The 19,876-nt window shown below is 39.0% G+C and overlaps 1 protein-coding gene across 4 annotated transcripts; it reads left to right on the plus strand.

Annotated features, from left to right (window-relative positions):
• The first annotated feature begins 5,994 nt into the window (after window positions 1-5,994).
• Window positions 5,995-10,503, plus strand: LOC111264933 (uncharacterized). 4 transcript variants are annotated; one of them, XM_022841216.2, is made up of 4 exons: window positions 5,995-6,091; window positions 6,328-7,604; window positions 9,690-9,818; window positions 10,173-10,503. In XM_022841216.2, the coding sequence occupies exons 2-4, from the start codon at window positions 7,428-7,430 to the stop codon at window positions 10,362-10,364; spliced, it is 498 nt and encodes a 165-aa protein (XP_022696951.1). In that variant the 5' UTR covers window positions 5,995-6,091; window positions 6,328-7,427; the 3' UTR covers window positions 10,365-10,503. The 4 variants fall into 4 exon arrangements, with proteins under 4 accessions (XP_022696951.1, XP_022696978.1, XP_022696942.1 ...); XM_022841243.2 differs by having other exon boundaries at window positions 5,996-6,143; window positions 9,753-9,818; XM_022841207.2 differs by having other exon boundaries at window positions 5,999-6,143.
• The last annotated feature ends 9,373 nt before the right edge of the window (window positions 10,504-19,876 follow it).

The raw sequence follows: 19,876 nt of genomic DNA on the forward strand, positions 1-19,876 counted from the left end.
AACAGTACACTAAAAAGACAAAAACGGCTTTTTGTGACCATGTGGCCCTTCTATAAAAAATATATATATATATATATGGTTGTCATCAGTAACAAGGCGAAGTGTCTAGGTCTTTATCGACTATTTGCATTGCTTATATCTAACATCTAGACGTTTGTATACGTGCTGGTGGAAATGCGTAGATCATCACAGTATTGCATCAGGGATGATCTGTGGAAATATAGCAATCAAGTATATATATATATATATATATATAAAGATGATGATATAGAAGATTGACTCCACTACTAATAATGCCAATGAGAAGGGCTTCATAAAAGGAGATGCTCTTACAGCAAGTATTGCGTATGTCGATAGCAGCTTAACAATGAGATAGTAATGAAAATAAAACATTAGATGACAGCAGGAGGAAGACTAAATGAAAAATAATAACTACAACTATAATAAGATAGATAATTATTAAACAAATCAAAGAGCGGTTGCTCGGCAGCCGAATTTCTAGTTGGCGGGCTGAGTGGTGCTGCATGTATTGATGAACTATAGGAAGAAAGCAGCCGCTTCGATACAGAAAAAATTCTTACGAAAATGAAGTCCAAAGCCCAAGAAAACAACAGTAGCAGCCAATAAGAAGGGAGCGAAAATCAACAGCGCTGTAACATTAAAAAATAAATGAAGGTCAAGTGAGAGACGCGGGAAAAACGAACTATTTGAATAAACTTTTAATCTAGTATTAACCATCTGGTCCATTTTGCTATGGGACAGCCATCAGTGGCTGTCGGTGAGGTGAAAGAAAGCATATTGCACATAGCGACTCACTGTTCGTACAGCCGCAATCGGTTATTAGATGACTGAAAAAAATCCAAGTGAGGTAATAATAATTAATCGTGTGTTATGTAGCCAACAGCTGACTTTACCAAGTATAAGAAAAGAAATAACTAAGAGCTTTAAAGTACGTGTTTCCTTTCATGGTGAAAGTGTCATGAAATATATCTTTCAGTTTGTGAGCGCTAGACCAGTTAATAATAAGGAATAAATTTAATCGCACTGCGAACAGTATATTAACTATACGGGTTCACTTATTGATAGGTGAACTTTTTGCGCTGATCCAAAATAAGCCTGAGCGTTTTGTTAACCAATTTACCTGCACTGCAGATGGTGCAATGCTATGAAAACTTTATGCCAAGCCATAAAGTTGTTCGATTTTATCCGACTGTGATTTAGTAGAATACAAATCCTATAAATAAGAAGTTCTAGATGCTTCACACTTTAATCTGAACGTAGTCAACCGTACGATGGGGACGCACTATGATCTTCATCAAAACTTTCCAAAATACGCAAATGCAAGTATCAGGGTGTTTAGCCTTTTTACGCCGGCACATCCGTTGCCAGGTGCCGACGAGGTTCAATAAGTTAGTGCAGGTTCGCGGACTATATCGCTCAGTAATGTGCAGTTTATGGGTTAGGTAAGGGGTAACATTGTAGAGATGCTCCGTATAGGAGAAATAGGAAGGATCTAGTTATATAGCAGTTCTTATGTTTTACAGCATCCATCAGCTATTGACCTCCCCAGTTCTCTAAGTTGTTCAGTCCGTAAAAGAACGAGGATACCCACTCGGCCTCAGAGGGTTACAACCATTTATATAGATAAACTTTTTTTTAACTATTGATATATATATATATATATACATTAACTTTAATAGTTGTAAGTAATATTATGTAGTACAATTCTTAAAACAAATAAATGCTGCGAATAAATGATTGTTATGCTAACAAAGCCATTTCTTCTGTAAATATATACGGGCTAGTCAGCTTCACTTTAGTGGCCCCTAGTTAATGCAGTAACAACGAGGCGATAGCCCGACTGAGTGTATGGTGACTCGTCATCTTCTCTTTCTCACAATCATTTGCCTTTGAATCAGCCGTGAGTCAGTCTCGTTAATTACCTCCTCTACACCAGTAATATTTTACACTAAGGAAATGATCCTCTGTCTGTTATCGTTCTTAAATTCTTTTCCGAGTTTCTTTTTTGGAGTTTACGGGTCGAAGTTTACGGATTGATCTGAAACGTCAACTGGCGAAAACAGTCATCAACACAGTGGCCTCTCTGGTGAAACCTGTTTGTAGGCCAGTGCCAATAGCAACGAATCGTATTGCGTACAATGTGTACATTGGCTAAGTCCAACAGACTCAGAAGGTTAAATCCATCCAATCGACTAACGAGGGCACTTGCTTAATTATATCATTTTTGTTTTGCACGATTTTTTCTATGCGCGTCAGAAGGTACGATGCCCTGGAGCTATAAGGTAAGACTTTGTTCAACAAATAATGAATCGTCTATTCCAGATTGTATTTGTTCGAGCCCCTCATTCAAGTAAGAAGAAGAAGAAGAAGAAGAAGATAAGAGGATTAGAGCAACACATAAATTTTTTGGAAAATATACTGTACGAATATTGAAGTATGTACCGATCTATAATCGTGATGTAGGATCCAAAATTTATTCTGCATTTTCTTCGTTCTTTTGCGCTGGACAAGTTTGCGCAATATTTGTAAAACGCTTTGGTAGTACTTTTTCGAACGTGGAGACGGACGGCATGAATTGTCGATGGCTGAAGAAAACTGAGCAGCACCATGGTTTTAGATCTGTATCATACGATTTGCTTTGATCGGAACAGATACTCTGAATATTGTCTTTGTTCCTCCGTCGTAGCTGGAGATGGACGTGTGATCACCCGTAACGAGGTGTTCAAGCAAGCTTGGTTCCTAAAAGTTTTTACGCATGTGTCTATCTGGCGGCATGAACCGAATGTCGCTGTGACAGAAAGCAAGTTGCCACAAGTATATGTATATCTCAAAATGTAGCTAGAGACAACGTTACTTAAGACATGCAATAAAATTTATATCCCTGAGTGTTTGATTATCACTCAAAAGCAAAAATTCGTAACGAGATAAATGGGAAATACTCGGTACTTAACCAGCAGTAGACGTACAAACAACGGAAAACTAACTTACGACGTATGCACATTAATGTGACGTATCTGCATCAATCGGTTAGAACATCTACAGATGAGGCACAAACCGATTTTGATATGCTTTATTACTGACGGTACAAGAGAGCTGCGGAAAGAATCTACGGTACTTTCTACATTCTCTCTTACTTCGCTTAAGTGCTTATGGTATCCAATTAATAAAATTTTAGCAGACCGTTGTCGTTTTGGCGTTAAATACTTACAGAATTTCCATAACTTACTTTAGGCAAATGACGTTTAGTTTCCCACCCCGATCTCAGTTGATCGTGTATAAGTAGTGAAATGCATGCAGTTTCAATTGGGTTGTTGAAGAAAAACAATTGTTTTAATTTTGTAGCTTCCCGCCACTTGTTTACACTTCAAACGACTGGCCCCTGTAAGTATGAAACGAAAGTGCGTCTATACTCGAATCTACACCACCCAATTAAGTGTACCTATTTAATATCTATCAAAATCCTTATCCGGCCTTATCGGGTGATTCTGGTTCTTGTCCTCTGCAATGTCTACAGCGAGTACCCAAGGAGATTTTACGTTCCCGTTACTCTCAATATATTTACCACCTTCGCTGTCTGCAGATAGTTCCAATTTCTCACCGTCATTTTCACCGTCCATAATTAACAAATCATGCTCATCCTTAAGTTCACTTTTTTTTTTACCTTGTTTGCCCCTAAGTTGTATTGTTTACGCAGTTTCCCGAAATTCACCTTCTTCAACGCGGCGACTCTTTGTTACTGGGGACTGACTGACCGATGAGGCTCGTCCACCTTTCAATGTTCCTTGAGCTCTCCCTCGGTATTGCTTTTTGTAATATCCCTGACTTTCAATTCACTCTTCTTATTATCCTCAACGTTTTCTCACCGTATCGAGTCTATAGCGTTCTGCATGAATTTCTCACGACCCTGATGAGGCTTAGGCGGCAAGCTTTTTTCTATACTCTCAACATCGGTTTCGTCTCTTTCGTCTGAAGGAACCTTTCTGCCAGCAGGGATAACATTGATTCTTTCACCAATAAAGATTTTATCTCAGAAAATAAGAGCATTTTTGTGTTCGACTAAAAAAACTAAAGTTAAGTGCGAACGTGACTCGACGTATCAGGCGTCGTTGATAAGGAACGCGCACGCATTCCATGTCGACGCAGACGCTTCGAGTTCTTGTCAGCGAAATGTTCTCAGAGCTTGAGAGTTATATCGCAGTGTCCTTTTTTCAATCAGGGAAGAAGCAAAAGTGGTGTAAAAAGTAATCAGCTGAATGAAGGAGCGTCAATACTCTAAATAGAGTCAGGTAGACGAGACACAGGTGGCCAACAATTGAGCTTTACTGAGTGATACTAACAGTTTCGTGCAAAATCTAGATAAAGTTATGACAGAAACAAAAGGGGTCATTTCGTCTCACAGTGATGAATGTTTGAGCTTATCTTACCATGAAAGAGCTTACCACCGGTTACCTGCGTAAATGAGTAAGTTCGCAAAAAAACATCCCTTTCTTTTTCTTTTCGACTAATGCCCTGTCCTTTCTCGTTCATTTGCCTGCTAACGTTTTTCTTGCCAGTATCGTGGAAGCCACTTGTTTGTTATAGAACATGTACGCGTATGCAGATGTGCGCACCGGGACATTACAATACAGGAGCCGCATGTAACGGACTTGCAAGGCTTAGGATGAATGTACCTTTTGATATTTCAGCGGCTGCCGGCGACTTTTTTTTTGATAGGTATCAACAGAGACATCAACCTCCCTGAAGCAGCACAAAAAACCCGAAATATATGTAATGTATGTGTTACACATATATGTATTACATAGTGCCATCATTTACTCTTCAGCTTAATTTAATGTGATTCGCCGCCGGCAAAAAATTCACTAATTTTAGCCCGATCTTCATTTTAGGTAAGTTGAGCGCTATTCAACACACGTCTTAATAGCATATTTATTTTTACGACACCTTTAAACGCTTGGAGTCCAGAGCTGCACCAATCTACGACAAGAACCTGTAAACACTTAAATGTAACTTAAAATAAGTAGCGTAGCGTAACGTAAGATACAAATACACCTTTACTCTGTAACTTTTACTACATTTCTTTCGCATCACAGAAAATAACCGCCCTGCAACCCCTGCGACTCAAGCTAGCCGCCATCTATATGACATTATTTCGAACGGCAGTTTTAACTCTGCAGAAACTTTTCAAACCAACTAGTTTCAAGTAACTTCGAACTAGGCTCTTAAGCGACAGCCTAAAGCAGTTGTTTTGTAAGAACTTGGTGCCAAAAGGCTGTTGGTATCACAGTTTGGCTGAAACATAGGGATAACCGTACTAAACATTTATTCAGCACAATAAATCTTATTAACTATGCACAACTCATTTGCACAGGCAGATACTAACGTGATACCCTCTAATCTTCGCTTCTATAACTAGTTTGCTTATTGACTACTACGATTAGATTCAAATTATTGTATCCAAAAATCACAAAAATATATCCGTAGGACGCTTCGAATTTACACAGATCTCAGACACCCCAACCTAATGATAGTGATAGCATTATTCTATAACATACAGCCATTATTCTAGAAATTTAAAAAAAAATAGGTTATGGTATGACCTGATTATGGACAAATGATTTTCTCATTATATATGTTAACGCCCTTTTAAGAGTTACAATATACATGAGAGTCACCCAGATACCGTGTTTATTTCACTGACTGATTATAATTTCGAGTCATTGTCGAAGCTGGTTTTAAAAATCTTTCAGGGATCTAGTTTTATGCAAACTGACCGCTCCTCAAATATATTTGATACTAGATCTGAAAAAATCAGCGATTCAATTGGATACATCAGTTTATGCACTACGATTAAGCTAGCCGCCATTTATTAACTACTTCGTGAGAACATACAGATATATTTTCTTAATCATTCCGTTTACTAGGTACCTGCTATTTGTCCGCTCCTTACCAGGACATCTGCATCGCTCCCAGCAAAACAATCAACAAAGCAGCAGTTTGCTGTTGTAATAGATAATGAGGCTATCAGTGACTCGTACTTAGTCCAATCCCTTCTCACCTTCAAGAGAAATGTGTATGATCTACTATGGTTCAAACGTTATACCACTCGAGTGCCAAAGATTCATGTTGGTTGAGTGCAAATATCGACGTACCTATCAGAAAAAGGGGGAAAATGATAGATATCTCACTTATGTGCTTTGAGCAGAAATATATGTGTCAATATTTCCGTTACAGTGGTCATAATGCGCTCGAGCGTAAACAAAATGATTGATGCTACTGCTGCTTTTTTTTATTGTTCGACTCCTCTAGGCGTGGCGCAAAGATCAATGTGGAAGCGGTGTTTGATAAGATGGATCCCAGCTAATGTGAAGGACGTAGCTTCCATCAACAACTCACAGAAATTCGTTTTGAAATTCTCCAGTTGTCGACAGCTAAACGATTTTATCAATAATAATTAGTAATACTACCTCAACCGTTTCGAACGAAAAGCCGGTTCTTTGTAGTCGCCTGCTCCTCGCTGAAAACTCATTCACTGCGGTGTTAAGATACTATTTGTTAAGATATTAATTATTATTTTAGTTTGTCGGCTGCAGTTCGGCTCCTATTTTTAGTCAATGTTGTAGTTGCCATTACGCATGTGATTGGTATCTTTCGTGTTTTTTCGATCCTTTCGACTGCTAGAAGTACATAAGATACGATGTTGCTATATACCTCATGTGCCTTTATGTCCTTAAATTTTAAATCGTCGACCACAAGAGCAATGATATGGCGTAGAGCCCCTGCTTCGATAGAAATAGATTTTTGCTGATACGTCGCGACAGCAGCAGCAGGACTCTCAGCTGCCAAAAGATCGCTGTCGTGTTGAAACATTGGACATATATTAGCTAAAATATTAGTCCTTGGTATTCGAAGACAAGAGTGCCTTCTTAGGTACACAACACACTATAACCCTATGATGATTACTTGACATATGCTAGACTAGAAACCGCTTACGTAGTCTGGTTAATTAGAGTTAAATGTGTTTCTACATTCGGTTATTATCAAGTGCCATATGAAAAAAAAAAACTGTAGGTACACACGTTTATCAAATTGCAAATATTTTTAATGGCGGCTACCGCCGAAAGTGAAGTAACAATCCCGTATTGGTTTTAACTTCACTTACATACAACGTTTTTTCTGCTGTGAACTAGAGTTCGTGAAATATTACGAAGGAAGTAAACATGAATATACATCAAAGCTCAAAAATCTTGGTTCTGTGATTTTCGCACAAAGCAAAAAACGTTTCCCCGGTTGTGGTGACGTTATTGTTCATGTGTTAACTGTGCGTGTACTCTGATGCCACGGCTGAAACAAGTGTATTCATAATATCCCAAGAACTATACCGAGAGTTTCTATATATGTGAGGTGCTATGATGCTACACTTGCCAAAAAGTGCACGCTACCCGGCGGGGTCCAGGGGTTCGGGATCCAGACTACCGCCTGTGGCTCTTGCTGGCATGGCGATCGCAGCTTGCCTGGCCATCGTCGTCTACTGGCATCAAGTTAGCGAATATCGCGCGCTTGAAGAACGCTATCGGGAACTGCAGGTACTTCAAATGCGTGAATTACGTTTACCTCAAATACAAAGTGTTGGGTAGCTTTTGTCTGATTGCACGTATAAGACAAAAAGAAAATGTGTGTCTTTAGCAGATGATAGGTATTTAAAAATGGGCAGAAGCTTCACGACAATAAACTTTATTTTTAAAGTTCCCTGTAACATAAGCTTATTGTTAGCCAATCAAGCAAATCGCTTTTTATTTTTTGCCTAGTAGTCAGTAAGGTACGTCATTCAATTTGGCGTACCATTGTCGTTATGACACTTCGTTTATTTTCCAAATATTCAATCTTGGTCAGTCTGTGGATATTAACTTTCGACCACACATATTGAGTCATAGTAGAGAACTTGCTTATGATATCTCCTGCACTAGAAACAATTACTGAAGTAACGAAATAAAGTCTTAATAATAGCAAGACGCAAAATTTCGAGATTTTTATGCGCAATAAAATAAAGACCCTGTGAAAGAAACAATGTAGCATTTAACGTATCTCCGAATTAGATTTCATTAAAAAAAAATAACTCAAAGAAGCTAAAAATAAAAGATAGCTGGAGAAAATAATAATGGTTTTAACTATTTAAACGAAAGTTTAAGCACGATCTTATCGCGCATTAACAGGTATGGGTATCCTACTTTAGGCTAATCCGAAATGATTATAGCTAGCAGAATCACAGGAAAATGTACAAAAATAAAAGGAAATAGTGAAGGATTGGGCCAGCGCACTTTATTAATACCGGATTCTATCCGGTTAACCCTAGCCCTGTTTGGGGCGTTTAGGATTTCATAAGTTATTTTGATTCGACAGTTCACAATCTTATTATCTCTAATTAATTTAAAAGTTACAAAAAGGTGGTCGAGGTCGCCCTCTATTGTCTATGGATGAACCTACACGAAGCCTGCAGACGCATGGTGAAATCATAGTTCTCAAACGTGTATGGTATAGAGTCCGGACCACCCAGGGCCGTTGGGGGTCGGTCCCCTTTTATACGCAGTATCCGAGCAGTAACTCACGGCCTGGGTCTACTCATCAGATGAGAACAATATTAGCCAGCAAACAATGAATCTAGCGCCCGCTGCTCACGTTACGCAAAAGTTCCCGATCTTACAGCCTGTCGGGTAACTCGACCAGGGTCGGAATCGCACTTTTTAGGGCAGAGGGGTAAAATATTTCGTTTGTTTTTAATGTGTATCATTGAGTAGCTTTTAGGGCAGGCCTGAGCCCCTTCCGACGTCCGAGGGAAAGGGACGAGTACCAACAGACAAACGCCTACACCTGTCGCCACAGATGGCGCCACTGCCAGTTCTTTGACCATTATTTGTTTTAGTTCGAGTAGCACATATTGAGTAAAAATGTGCATTTGAAATAATAAACAAACATAAGATCAACACTTCGAATAGTGTGGACTTACCAGAAAAGTTCCTAGACAATTATAAAATTGAACCTTTATATTTTCCTAGTGCTGTTAGTAGTATGCTATTTATGTGTTCGTGAGATCGTGCGTTGGCGACTGCACCAGAAAGTTTCTAACACTCACGTTTACGGCAATGCATTACATTTTCTGAAAGATTGCGGAAACCCTTCCCAAAAATCAAGATGCAAAGATGCTCTAGGACGAAATTGCAAACTGCTGGGAAAAAAAATCAAGAAAAGTAACCGTCTGCCAGTGTGTTTTATTATCGATATCGTGCGTAAGTATTAGTGCGCTACACATTGATATATGGCAGATCCACTGTCTTGTGCTTTAGTTGTATTTTATTTCTATGAATAAGTCATATTCGACGTTTCTCTTTGTTAGTCTTTTAAGCCATCTGGAACGTACGAGACGAGGCTTTAGGCTAAATAGAAGCACAATTGCACTAAGAGTGCGCAACTCTCTGCAGATATGAAGATCTTACAACAATGAGTGTATCTAGTTGTGCGTTCGATGTAAGTGACGCACGTGTGTAAGTACATAAGTAGGTATTAGAGGCGTGAACATCTCCGAGATGCCAGTGGTCGGTATGCTTTAGTAACCAATATGAAATGTATGGAAGATTATGAAACGAGAGAAATCTTTTTTTTATTGTTACCTGTAGGAAAAGTTTCGTTTGTTCGTTGAGAAAAAAGAAGCGCTACAACGCCAATATAACGATTTACAGAACGTTTCTCAAGACGCGTCGAGAAAAATTAAGGACACTAAGGAGCGTTTGACGACATGCGAAAAGGTATGATGTGATGCTGACCGACAACTTTTGGATGTTGGGAAAGCCGATTAATAGAATGCATCTGTGAAAATTTCAAATCGACGTGTGTACGTTACTTAGAAGAGATTAACATAACCTTCAATGTATATAGTAAGGTTGCATTAATTGAACTGATACGGAATTGGCGGTGACGAGATGTATTAAGAATCAGCAGTGATCCTAAGGAGTCAAATAATAAAAATATACGCCTAATGAAAGTGTGATTCTCAGACAGAGTCAGGCACAACCCGACCGAGTTCGCCATTGGTAAATCATTGTCTGCGTGACTAAAATGTTGCTCGTTACGAATGAGGGAATCTTATTTGTTCATTGCAGGAGCGTGAAACTCTGGACACAACGTTACGTGAGAAGCAGTGGCAGCTCGATGCAGCCGCTGCAAAAGCGACAGTGGCCGTCGCATCGCTACCCTTTGCGCAGCCAAATTCAGCTTCATTGAAGCAGCAGCAGCAGCAGCAACATCCAAATCAACTGCAGCATATGGACGATACGAGAGTAAAACGATTGTAGAAAATGTATCAAAACTAATTCGGATAGCAATTACTATATTATTAGTTATGAGAAAATGTGATCTCCTTGGAATACGAATATGTGAACAAAAAAATACGACGCCAGTAAATAAAGACAAATATATTTGTATAACACCTAAGCTATGTGCTTTTTCACCAATACACCGTAACGTCATCTAGCAGCAGTATCTCTTGGCTTTGAATGAGTATGCAAAATGCTTTACAATACTTTCGAGGGATCGAATGGGCAGTAGTACCAGGAATTTGGAACTAAAAGGAATCCGCTTGGGCACGTGCGATCTTCTACGTACAAATTTGTCAATAAAAAGTGGACTAATACGATTATTTTTATTAGCAAGAAAGGTCATTCCTAATGCCAGGTAATCACCGTAGCCACGTATTTACTGCAAACAAGGCACTTCGCGATATCTTGCTAGCAAAAAAGCCCAAGTGCGAAAGTCGGTACTTTTACAGCTGTTCTAAGAAAAGTCCCCTGAAGCGTCAAAGTTGATCGGTTAAATAAATGGAACGCTTAAATAATACTGCATTTAGCTTTGTTGCTTCAAATAGTATGATATAAGTAGTTAGCTCACTGCCCTACAAGCTGTATTAAGAACAAGGAACAAGCGTTTAGGTTACAGTTTGACCAACGATTGACAAATAAAACAAAAATGTCTAAACTCGATTTTTCACACTGCTAACAAAAATGCTTTTGCCTGCGTTGGGCTTCGTTGAGTGACCGGCATCAGTTCAGTTAATCAACTAATGGCACAACGAAAATTATTTATAACGCTAATATTCCACGTACGAGTATCCATATGTTCACGTACGCTGCTATATTCATTGTTTGAATAGCACACACTCGTAGGCCTGGCACATTCAGAAAATGCTGAAAACGTTGCAACGACTAACGGACTAGAGGCAGGGTTCTTAGTGGGCAACGACCAGAAACGGAAATGGGTCTTTCTGTCTAGGGCGACCTCCGTTCGAACCCGTAGTGCTGGAAAATACAGCAACAGGAATCGCTGGTGACGTAACGGCTGCTGTCGCTCTATCAGGTGGTCACACAATACTTGCGCAATTTAGTCACTCGGTTGTAATTCTTCGTATTAATGTTACTGTTATTATTAATTCATGTTGAAATAATGAAGAGAGATAGCCTTAATGAATGGGATAGAGATGGGGCTTACTGGTTCGTTTAGAACTGCGGAAATTAGCACAGTGATGTTTATGAAGATGGTATCGTCGATAATAACAGGCTTTCAGGATATCAGATAAATATGGGCCTCGCGGACCCCGTTACCCAATATGACGAATTCAACCTGTATCGTATCCTTACTTCTAACGTGACTTCTGCGGGTCAAAACTGATAGACGATACCAGTGTCTCGGTTCGCTTGATAGAGCAGTAATAATCGCATTTGTATTAAACATTGTCGCTTTCCCAAATCGACTTTGGGCCTGGTAAAATCTTCGGAAATGCGGTTCGTTCTAGTGGGTAGGTTGACACTTCCAGAAGTAGAACATGCAAGCTGCATAATTGGCGGCCACCAGTTCCAATCCACAACACGTTACTAAATATCTAAGAACTATGAAATTTAGCGATAAAATACTTTTAGACAATGAACCCGGTATGTATGTAGTGATTCTGCAAGATTGAATGAAAGAATGATACGGAAGAAACGACGTATATTTCGGCGACCCTGTATGTTTATATAATCTTGGAAAAATGAATAGGAAAGGAAACAGACTGTGCTTTCATTTATAATGATAGTGAAGGCAGTTGACAGTAGTACGATGTCCAAAAAATCGCCGATTCACTTATCATTTACGCGAACCGTTATGCGAAAACGAATCAGAAGTGTCTAGCGTAGGTTCCTCTTAGTCAACGTGCTGTAAACGAGATAATCACATTCACACACAAAAATAACATGCCTATTTCGTCAAGTAAATCACGAAGTACATAACACTTTGATAGGTTTTAGGCTTCGTATGGAGATAGTATATCGCACGGAAGGATATAATGCTTATTTACTGAAAAGGAATAATCCTTTAAACATGAAAGCGTTGGTATTGTAAATTACAGGCCGTTAAGCACAAAAAATATCCATATTCAATGAATAACAAAACATAGGGTTTTTGAAGACAATCTGTCAAAAAACGTATATATCACAAGGGTAACAATAGGCTGAACAGCTGGAAACCTGGTTGATCGCCGACATAGAACGCCGACCACGTAAGTGGTTAACGCACTACAGCAACTCCGCGGCTTGCCCGATTAGCTTCTCACCCCCTATAAATCACTTCTCGAAAATTAAAGGGGCAACTTAAGTTCACTGTTATTCTTTATCTTGCCAAAGGGCTTTCCGTATCAAATAAAAGGGTCGAAGAAATCAGTTATCTTGTATGCAAAGGGCCGTAGTATACGAGTCGAACAGCTTCCAAATATAATAAACTTTAGCCCGGCGCCACGTGGCAGTCACAGAACTGGGACTTACCATAAGCCTGATCAAGACGGAAGCGATAAGGGAGGCTTAGAAAGGGGCGAGAACAACGACCACTAACACGCCCTAATTTTTCAGGTAGCCTTCTGCCTAGGTAAACCAATTTTTGTACTTTGGGTTGCGCTTCTCTGCGAGCAGCAAAAGTTTAACTGTGTGCATGACCGAAGGATGCAGGAAGGCAATGTTGGCCCAACGAGCCGTGAAAGGATTTCATCGCTTGCCACTCACAACCGCTGCAAGCTTTTTCGACCTCGAAGTAGCTTTGGTCGCAATGTATGGGATACACGTTATTTGGCAAGATTCTGCAGTCGAGAACTCGGACAGCTAAATCGCGTCAAAACCTCCTTCTTGAAAGGAGCACTGAGACTACAAATAGTGACCCGAAATCGCTTCACGTATCGCTTGGCTGACTTGCGACTGCTGTCCGAAAACCCGCATTTTTTAGCTTTCAGCAGCGGAAACCTTCAACAAGAAGCTCAGACGCAGGGAGCGAGGATTTACGTCCATTGATAGGTATCATTTTGCTTCGAATACAATGAGAAACAATGATTGAAACAGACGAGCCGTCTTTTGTAAGGATTCTACGATAGATTCTACAGGAGACCAAACTTCCACGAGCACGACGATACACATAAGTAATATAAATGGGGAACAAACTGGGTACCGTACATTGCTACCTAGTAGTATTCCTAGGTAACCTAACAAATCTCATTCATTTTTTTAAGTTTAACAAGACCTGTATAATTCATATACCGCGAACCGTCTTAAATGCTTCTATGTACTCTTTCTGATAATGGTGTATCGCTTTGTTGACTCATATTTGTGAAGCTTTTCACTACTATCGGCAAAGGTGAATAAATAAATTCTTATCGACAAAAGACAGCTTTTTGGTAATGCTTGTAATGACAATTATAATAGTTATACATTTTCGTGAGGTGACTGATATCTATATTCACTTGGTTAAAAATAAAAATTATATCGACGCCCCAATTATAATAAATTATAATTTATACAGATTTTTTTCATATCAGAGGCGTGTCGGCGTTCAAACTCATCCGATTCGTCAAAAGTGACTACATAAATATTGGGTATTTTTGAGCGCGTTGCGGATGATGGCGTTGAGAACGATACTGACGCAGTGAGCACCGCCGTCGCAACTAGCGCGATGCGCAGGCGTTACTATTGAAGTGACGCGTTGAGGTGCTGTATGGAGCGAGATATAAGTAAGACGAGCTCGGTCTTTCCATTCTTTTCTGTTTATAGATCAAGCAATTAATAAAAGGTTCAACTTAAAGAAAGATGATTTCTTTTTGGCTAGCCATGAACGATGAAGGAACGATTAATTAATTTCTATTATTCGTAGTCGGTCATTTCTAACTGGCCATCATTGGATAGATCAATAAAAACAGTAAAAACAGCAGCAATTACCTTTTCAACCATGGTCTGTAATATAGTTGCCCTAAGGCACGGTTTCTTTAGGCCGTCGTTCTGAAGGTTCTGTTTCGTTTAACCATCATTTTTCATATAAATACGAAAACGGAATTTAGCTGATATATAAATCCTTAGTATTGCCATTATTAATATATGACACAACATGGTTATTCCCTTGAGAGAGCACTTTTTGTTACGTTTTCTTGGTGGCCAAACATAATTTCACTTTTCTTTTAAATGTTTGAGTCGTAATGCTTTAGGTAGAGCATCGATGTGGCTAGGACATACTACTCTCTCAAAATGTATAATCTCATCGACAAATATCCGCCATAATGTCGCGCTATTGGCACGCTCGTCTTACAATTTGTAAGACAACGCGCAAAATAGCACTTCAGGTCATATAATTACCCACTTGCTGCTCGAGATGTCTAACTTATTTCATCAGGCCTTTGTTTCTTCAACATCGTTTGAGATCTCCTAAGCTCTTCTTACATTTAAAGACAAGAGCACCCGAGACAGTCCAACAAAGCTATAACTATGATTTGTTTCAGAGCGTACCTTTTTGAAAAGTGTGTCAAACTTCACTTTGAAGCTCACCTGTTTAACATATTTTTTTTCAAAAGCTCAATCTTTTACCTGCGCTTACGTGATCTGGGTCTTTGTGGTACCTATAACTATACCACGCGCTCCGTTACACTAGAGGAAACGTCTCCGTTGTTACCTTAATTAAAGTTGAAAAGGCGTTTAACATTATCACGCATAATGTCTTTTAAGACATAACTTTCGACTCTCTTTTGTCGTTTTCAGTATTTTTTTTATTTGAGTTTTATTTTTTGAATGCAAGCATCGGAGATGCGGTCTCGAATGATCGTTAAGTAACACTTTGGTCTTAGGCCCATTTATATTTAACTTTTACATAAATGAACTGCTTCTGTATATCAAGCTCCATGAACACAGATTGCATGCCGCTTTTTTTGCCGACGACCTTATTGCTATGAAACGGATTTTAATGCACACATCTGTGATTTGGAGTCACTTGACCGTCCTGAAAACATTTCTGAAACGAGATGTGACTTTTTTAAAACGTCTCAGTGCTTCATCACCAGAGCAAGCAACTCAATCAATCTTGATAGGACAGTCCCGCAATTTCTGTACCTTTATAAATTTATAGATAATTGCATATGTATTGTGATCTGGAATCACACTACCTCTTAGCATTTAAATATGGTGTTAGCGATCCAGAGTGATGCCGTGCGTGCTAGAGAAATTGCTATAGAACACAGCGCAGAAGCTATATACTAAATTCCCCTGAGTTATCAATATCGGTATATTTGGAACAAGCTCATTACTTGATCTATATTGAGTTGACGGCCCAAAGCTAAGAGTTGCTACTATTTATTAGGCGACGCTAGCAACACTTGATTTCGACATTGTTTTCGTTGTTGTTGTTTATATACGCATTATGTTAAACAAGGCTGCCATGTGATTTTTGGTTAATATTAATTTTTTTTTCAAATTGATGCGGTCTTGGAACTTGTATGTTTGAATGGAGTTTAGTTGGCTATACTTGAATTTTTATCGCAACAGGCGTATTGAACAGAATGTGTTCACTAAGCTCTTTAAAGAATATCGTATTGAAACCGCGTGCAAAGATCGAGAGAAGGAATCATGCAGGCATTGACGACCAATTACCATTTCCTTCTCATTCAGAAACACTGGAGATGAAAAATGTTTTTCTGAGTAAATTGAAGATATTCTGGACAAGTATAATGCTTTCTCGGTAGCCAATTCGTCCGCTTCCTATTATCATTCATTAATTTATATCTGTTTACAAATCAGCAAGTCGATACCCCAGGCACCCAACCCTTTGCGACATGAGTGGGCGAAAAAGCTTTGTAGCTTAACCCTCCAGGGCCCACCACGTTCTATATTTTCACAAATGGTAGATTTAACGTTTGCTTACGTTCGAAAACTCCATTTTATGTGGTTGACAGATCGATATATGTAAGTTGATCAAGGAAACTCACTCAATTACCTTTGTCAGGTGGAACTTAAACATTTGAAATGCATACATTTGTACATAATAAATTCTGTACCGCACTATACAGATGACGGCTTTATGAGTCGAGGTAAACCATGGTTGCAAAAATTATTTCTGAAATGGTCGACTCAGGTTCATAAGATGGTTTAGAACCTACCAACAACCGCCTTATATGTTGCGTTACTATTATTCTTAGGTTTGTTAAATAGGGCTTGACTGCCCAGCGATTGAGCATGACATATATCACAAGGCCGCCCACGCTAAGTACAGGCACAGTATTTATCAGTTTCATGCAACTCCTGTACTTTGTATAAGCAAAACTAAAAGACGTGGAAACCATACATAGCGCGCTACTACACCTCTTTCAAACAGGCTAAATCCTTTTCAGATGTCGTTTGTCATGACGTACCTTTGAGTGAATTAGGGACCAACCTCCTCGAATTTTTAATTTTATTTTTGCAAGTTTTCTTGAGTTGTTAGAATATGCAATAGGTTGAAGTAGTAATGGATGTCTGCGGCAAACAATGGTATCGGCGCCAGCAAGTAAGTAAAACTGTTGTGGGTTTTTTGGTGCAATATTATAGCTCTTTTCAGGAACGAGACCTTCGTCCGGTTTAGCTGCTCGAAATTATTCGCACTGAGATTCTCCCAAATTATGCTCACCTAAAGAAACTTTGACGTTGAAAAGTCACAAAGCAGCTGAAAGGGACAGTGGCTGGGGTATAAGTGTTGAAAATGTGGCAATCAAGGCCCTTCTGTTTTAATATGCTGGAGGAACTTGCGGTCCCGACGCGAGAGCAGCAAGTCCAGGTCCCTGAATCGATGAACGTATGTCAGCATCGACCAAAACGCGTGATAAAGCGTATTAAAACAACAACTCTGCCATCTCTTCTAAATATCATAGCGTCTGTTTTAATCAGGTTGAAGGGCAGACGAGATTCCGAAACAACGGAGTGTGACCACGCCAAGGCCTGCTACACATGGGAGTGACTGCTCCCGCAAGTAACTAAGTCATCAATGTAAAAGAGAACCGTTTCCGTGCTTAAGGACTCGCGTATCTTGTCGGTTAGATTTTTAAGGAGGACTGAGAAAAAGAGATGGCTCAGGTTATCATTCCGCACTACATTTGTAGTCTGGTAAATGCTGGGAGCTTCGAGACCACATTATATTGTCGACTATCATTACTCCTCTTAACCATAAGGTTAAGCACATTTGTGGGAACGTTGATGTCGGGCAGTGCTTGAAGCTGAACTCCTCACGTCGGAGCCGAAGGCTACCTTGAAACTCACAGACATCACAAGTATACAGCCGAAGACTATTTAAAGTTCGTTTAATGATGGCGAATACTTTGCATGCTGTATCGGTCGAACGATAACTCATGAATGGATATTGTTCTTTGGCTATCACACATAAGCCTTCCAAGAATGCGCTTAGTCTTCTTACCAGCAGATACGAGAGAGATTTATAGGGTACGCTTTTCCTCAAGACCCTTTATAAAAACACAATATCGGCTTGCTTGAATCTCAAATTTGCCTTTGGAACGTAGTTCGGAACAATGATATACGTTGGACAAAGCAGACGAGACCAGCCATAAAGCGACCTCAAACCGTTCATTCCCAATCCAGTCCGGTCTAACTACCCTCTTTGAGTGTAGGCTCTTGAGCCCCTGAGTCACTTCTAGGTGTCGCTTGATGAGGGTATTCTGGCGAAACAGCTGGTAAGCACCGATGAACTAACCGGATATAACGAAGGCCTGCGTAGACCAGTCCATTTGTGTGACCGGCGGTCGACAACTCCTATAAATTATATAATGTTATATATGCATATAACGCTTAGGGAACTGTAGGATCCACTTTAAAAAGCTTGTATTTATTTATTTCTGGCGGATAAACAAAGGAAATTGTAGAATTTCAGTGGATATATTCAATTAAGGAAAATCTCCGATTCACGCTAATCTCGGTTTCTTGGACGACACCCCAGTGTCATCCTAGCTACCATCCTATTAAGATATATAGGCCGTACGAAGAAAACACGGTTTAAGAAGTCGAGTTTTCTGTCAATACTTTAGCTTGAGAAGCATATATCAAATGTTAAAATAGGTAATAAATACCTACATATGTCAATTTATATTTATTTATTAACATATATATATATATATATACCCGGTGTAGAATATAAGAAAAATAGGATGGATAATAATAAAGATAAAAAAACAGCCAAATGTGATTAAATTTATCAAAGACGTGGACATGTTATATCTTCGTTTCCATACAGATAAGTTGGAAATTTTATGCGAACGGAGCCCAAGAGCGAAGCCAGACGACATTTTCGATAATTTAATGGGATATTGGTTTAAATACCAAAATACATCTCACCAATCCACTTTAATTTTCAGTCGCTCATTTGAGCCTGCTAAAATAAACGTTTACGATCTTAATGTACATCTAATCGTGTCACCCCCGCTTTCCAGTCATATATCTAAAAGATACGTAGATATACATATAATCATTGAACCGCTAGAAGAATTTTTTAAGCCGACCACTAGCAGTTTTAAGAATCTTATTTCCGGACCACTCTATATGTATCACATGTGCGAGCATAATTGACGACTACTTAAACCATCGCCGTGAAGCTCGTATCTGTTTGTATAAGATGATGTAATCGTTTGCCTTCGTTCTTAACAATTTTTAGTCCTCAAGAAGGATAGCTGTGACTCATGTTTTTGCTAGGGTGTACGCTCATCTTGAGTGCCTAAGAGACGCCTAGCAGGCAGAGTTAAAAATAAAAGCTTTTATTTGCTGCTATTTCACATACATGATATCTAGTTTGACTAACTCATATAGAGTTCTACGCCTTATTAAAGTTGTGGGCATAATGAAAAAAACGGTGCCCCCACTGTAGCACCGTTGTCTGTTAAAGTGTTAAGGTAAGGTTAAAACATTCTAATTAGTCAGCGACCTCATTAAATTTGTTAATGGGAACATATGCTTTTGAACTAAGATGTCATTTGTTAATGTACCTACTGCTTGTATGTTTAACTTCATCGTGGTAAAGCAATTAAAGCTCGTACATATACTGTTATTTCAAACATAAAAAATGGTTCAATTTTTTTTTGTAATTTAGCAGTCATTTGCAGAATATCATAATTATGCTGTTCAATGTCGCTTACCGCTAAGCAGTTCTCATGTAATAATATATGAAATTGAAAATTGTCAATGTATTTTGTTATGAAAGTGCTTTTCGCCTGAGAGGGATCATTTTCATCTTAAGACATCAGTAGACTATTTGATTCTTTTGGCTAGCGCCGCTTGCGTGCACTAGCTACAGCCTCTCTAATACTAAATTACTTCTTCCCTGACTGCGCTCAAGCATGTAAAATAAGATAGCATTAAATCAACGTAATTATAAATAAATACCTTATATAAATCGACATTGCAGAAAATGTTTACATTAATGAGTACAATGATTTTCACCAACCACCTTGTCTTCTTTCACTTTCATTATTGTTATATATAAATATATAAATAGGCACAGTGAA

This window comes from Varroa jacobsoni, unplaced genomic scaffold, assembly GCF_002532875.2.
Source record: "Varroa jacobsoni isolate VJ856 unplaced genomic scaffold, vjacob_1.0 scaffold_100, whole genome shotgun sequence".
Taxonomy (NCBI): domain Eukaryota; kingdom Metazoa; phylum Arthropoda; class Arachnida; order Mesostigmata; family Varroidae; genus Varroa; species Varroa jacobsoni.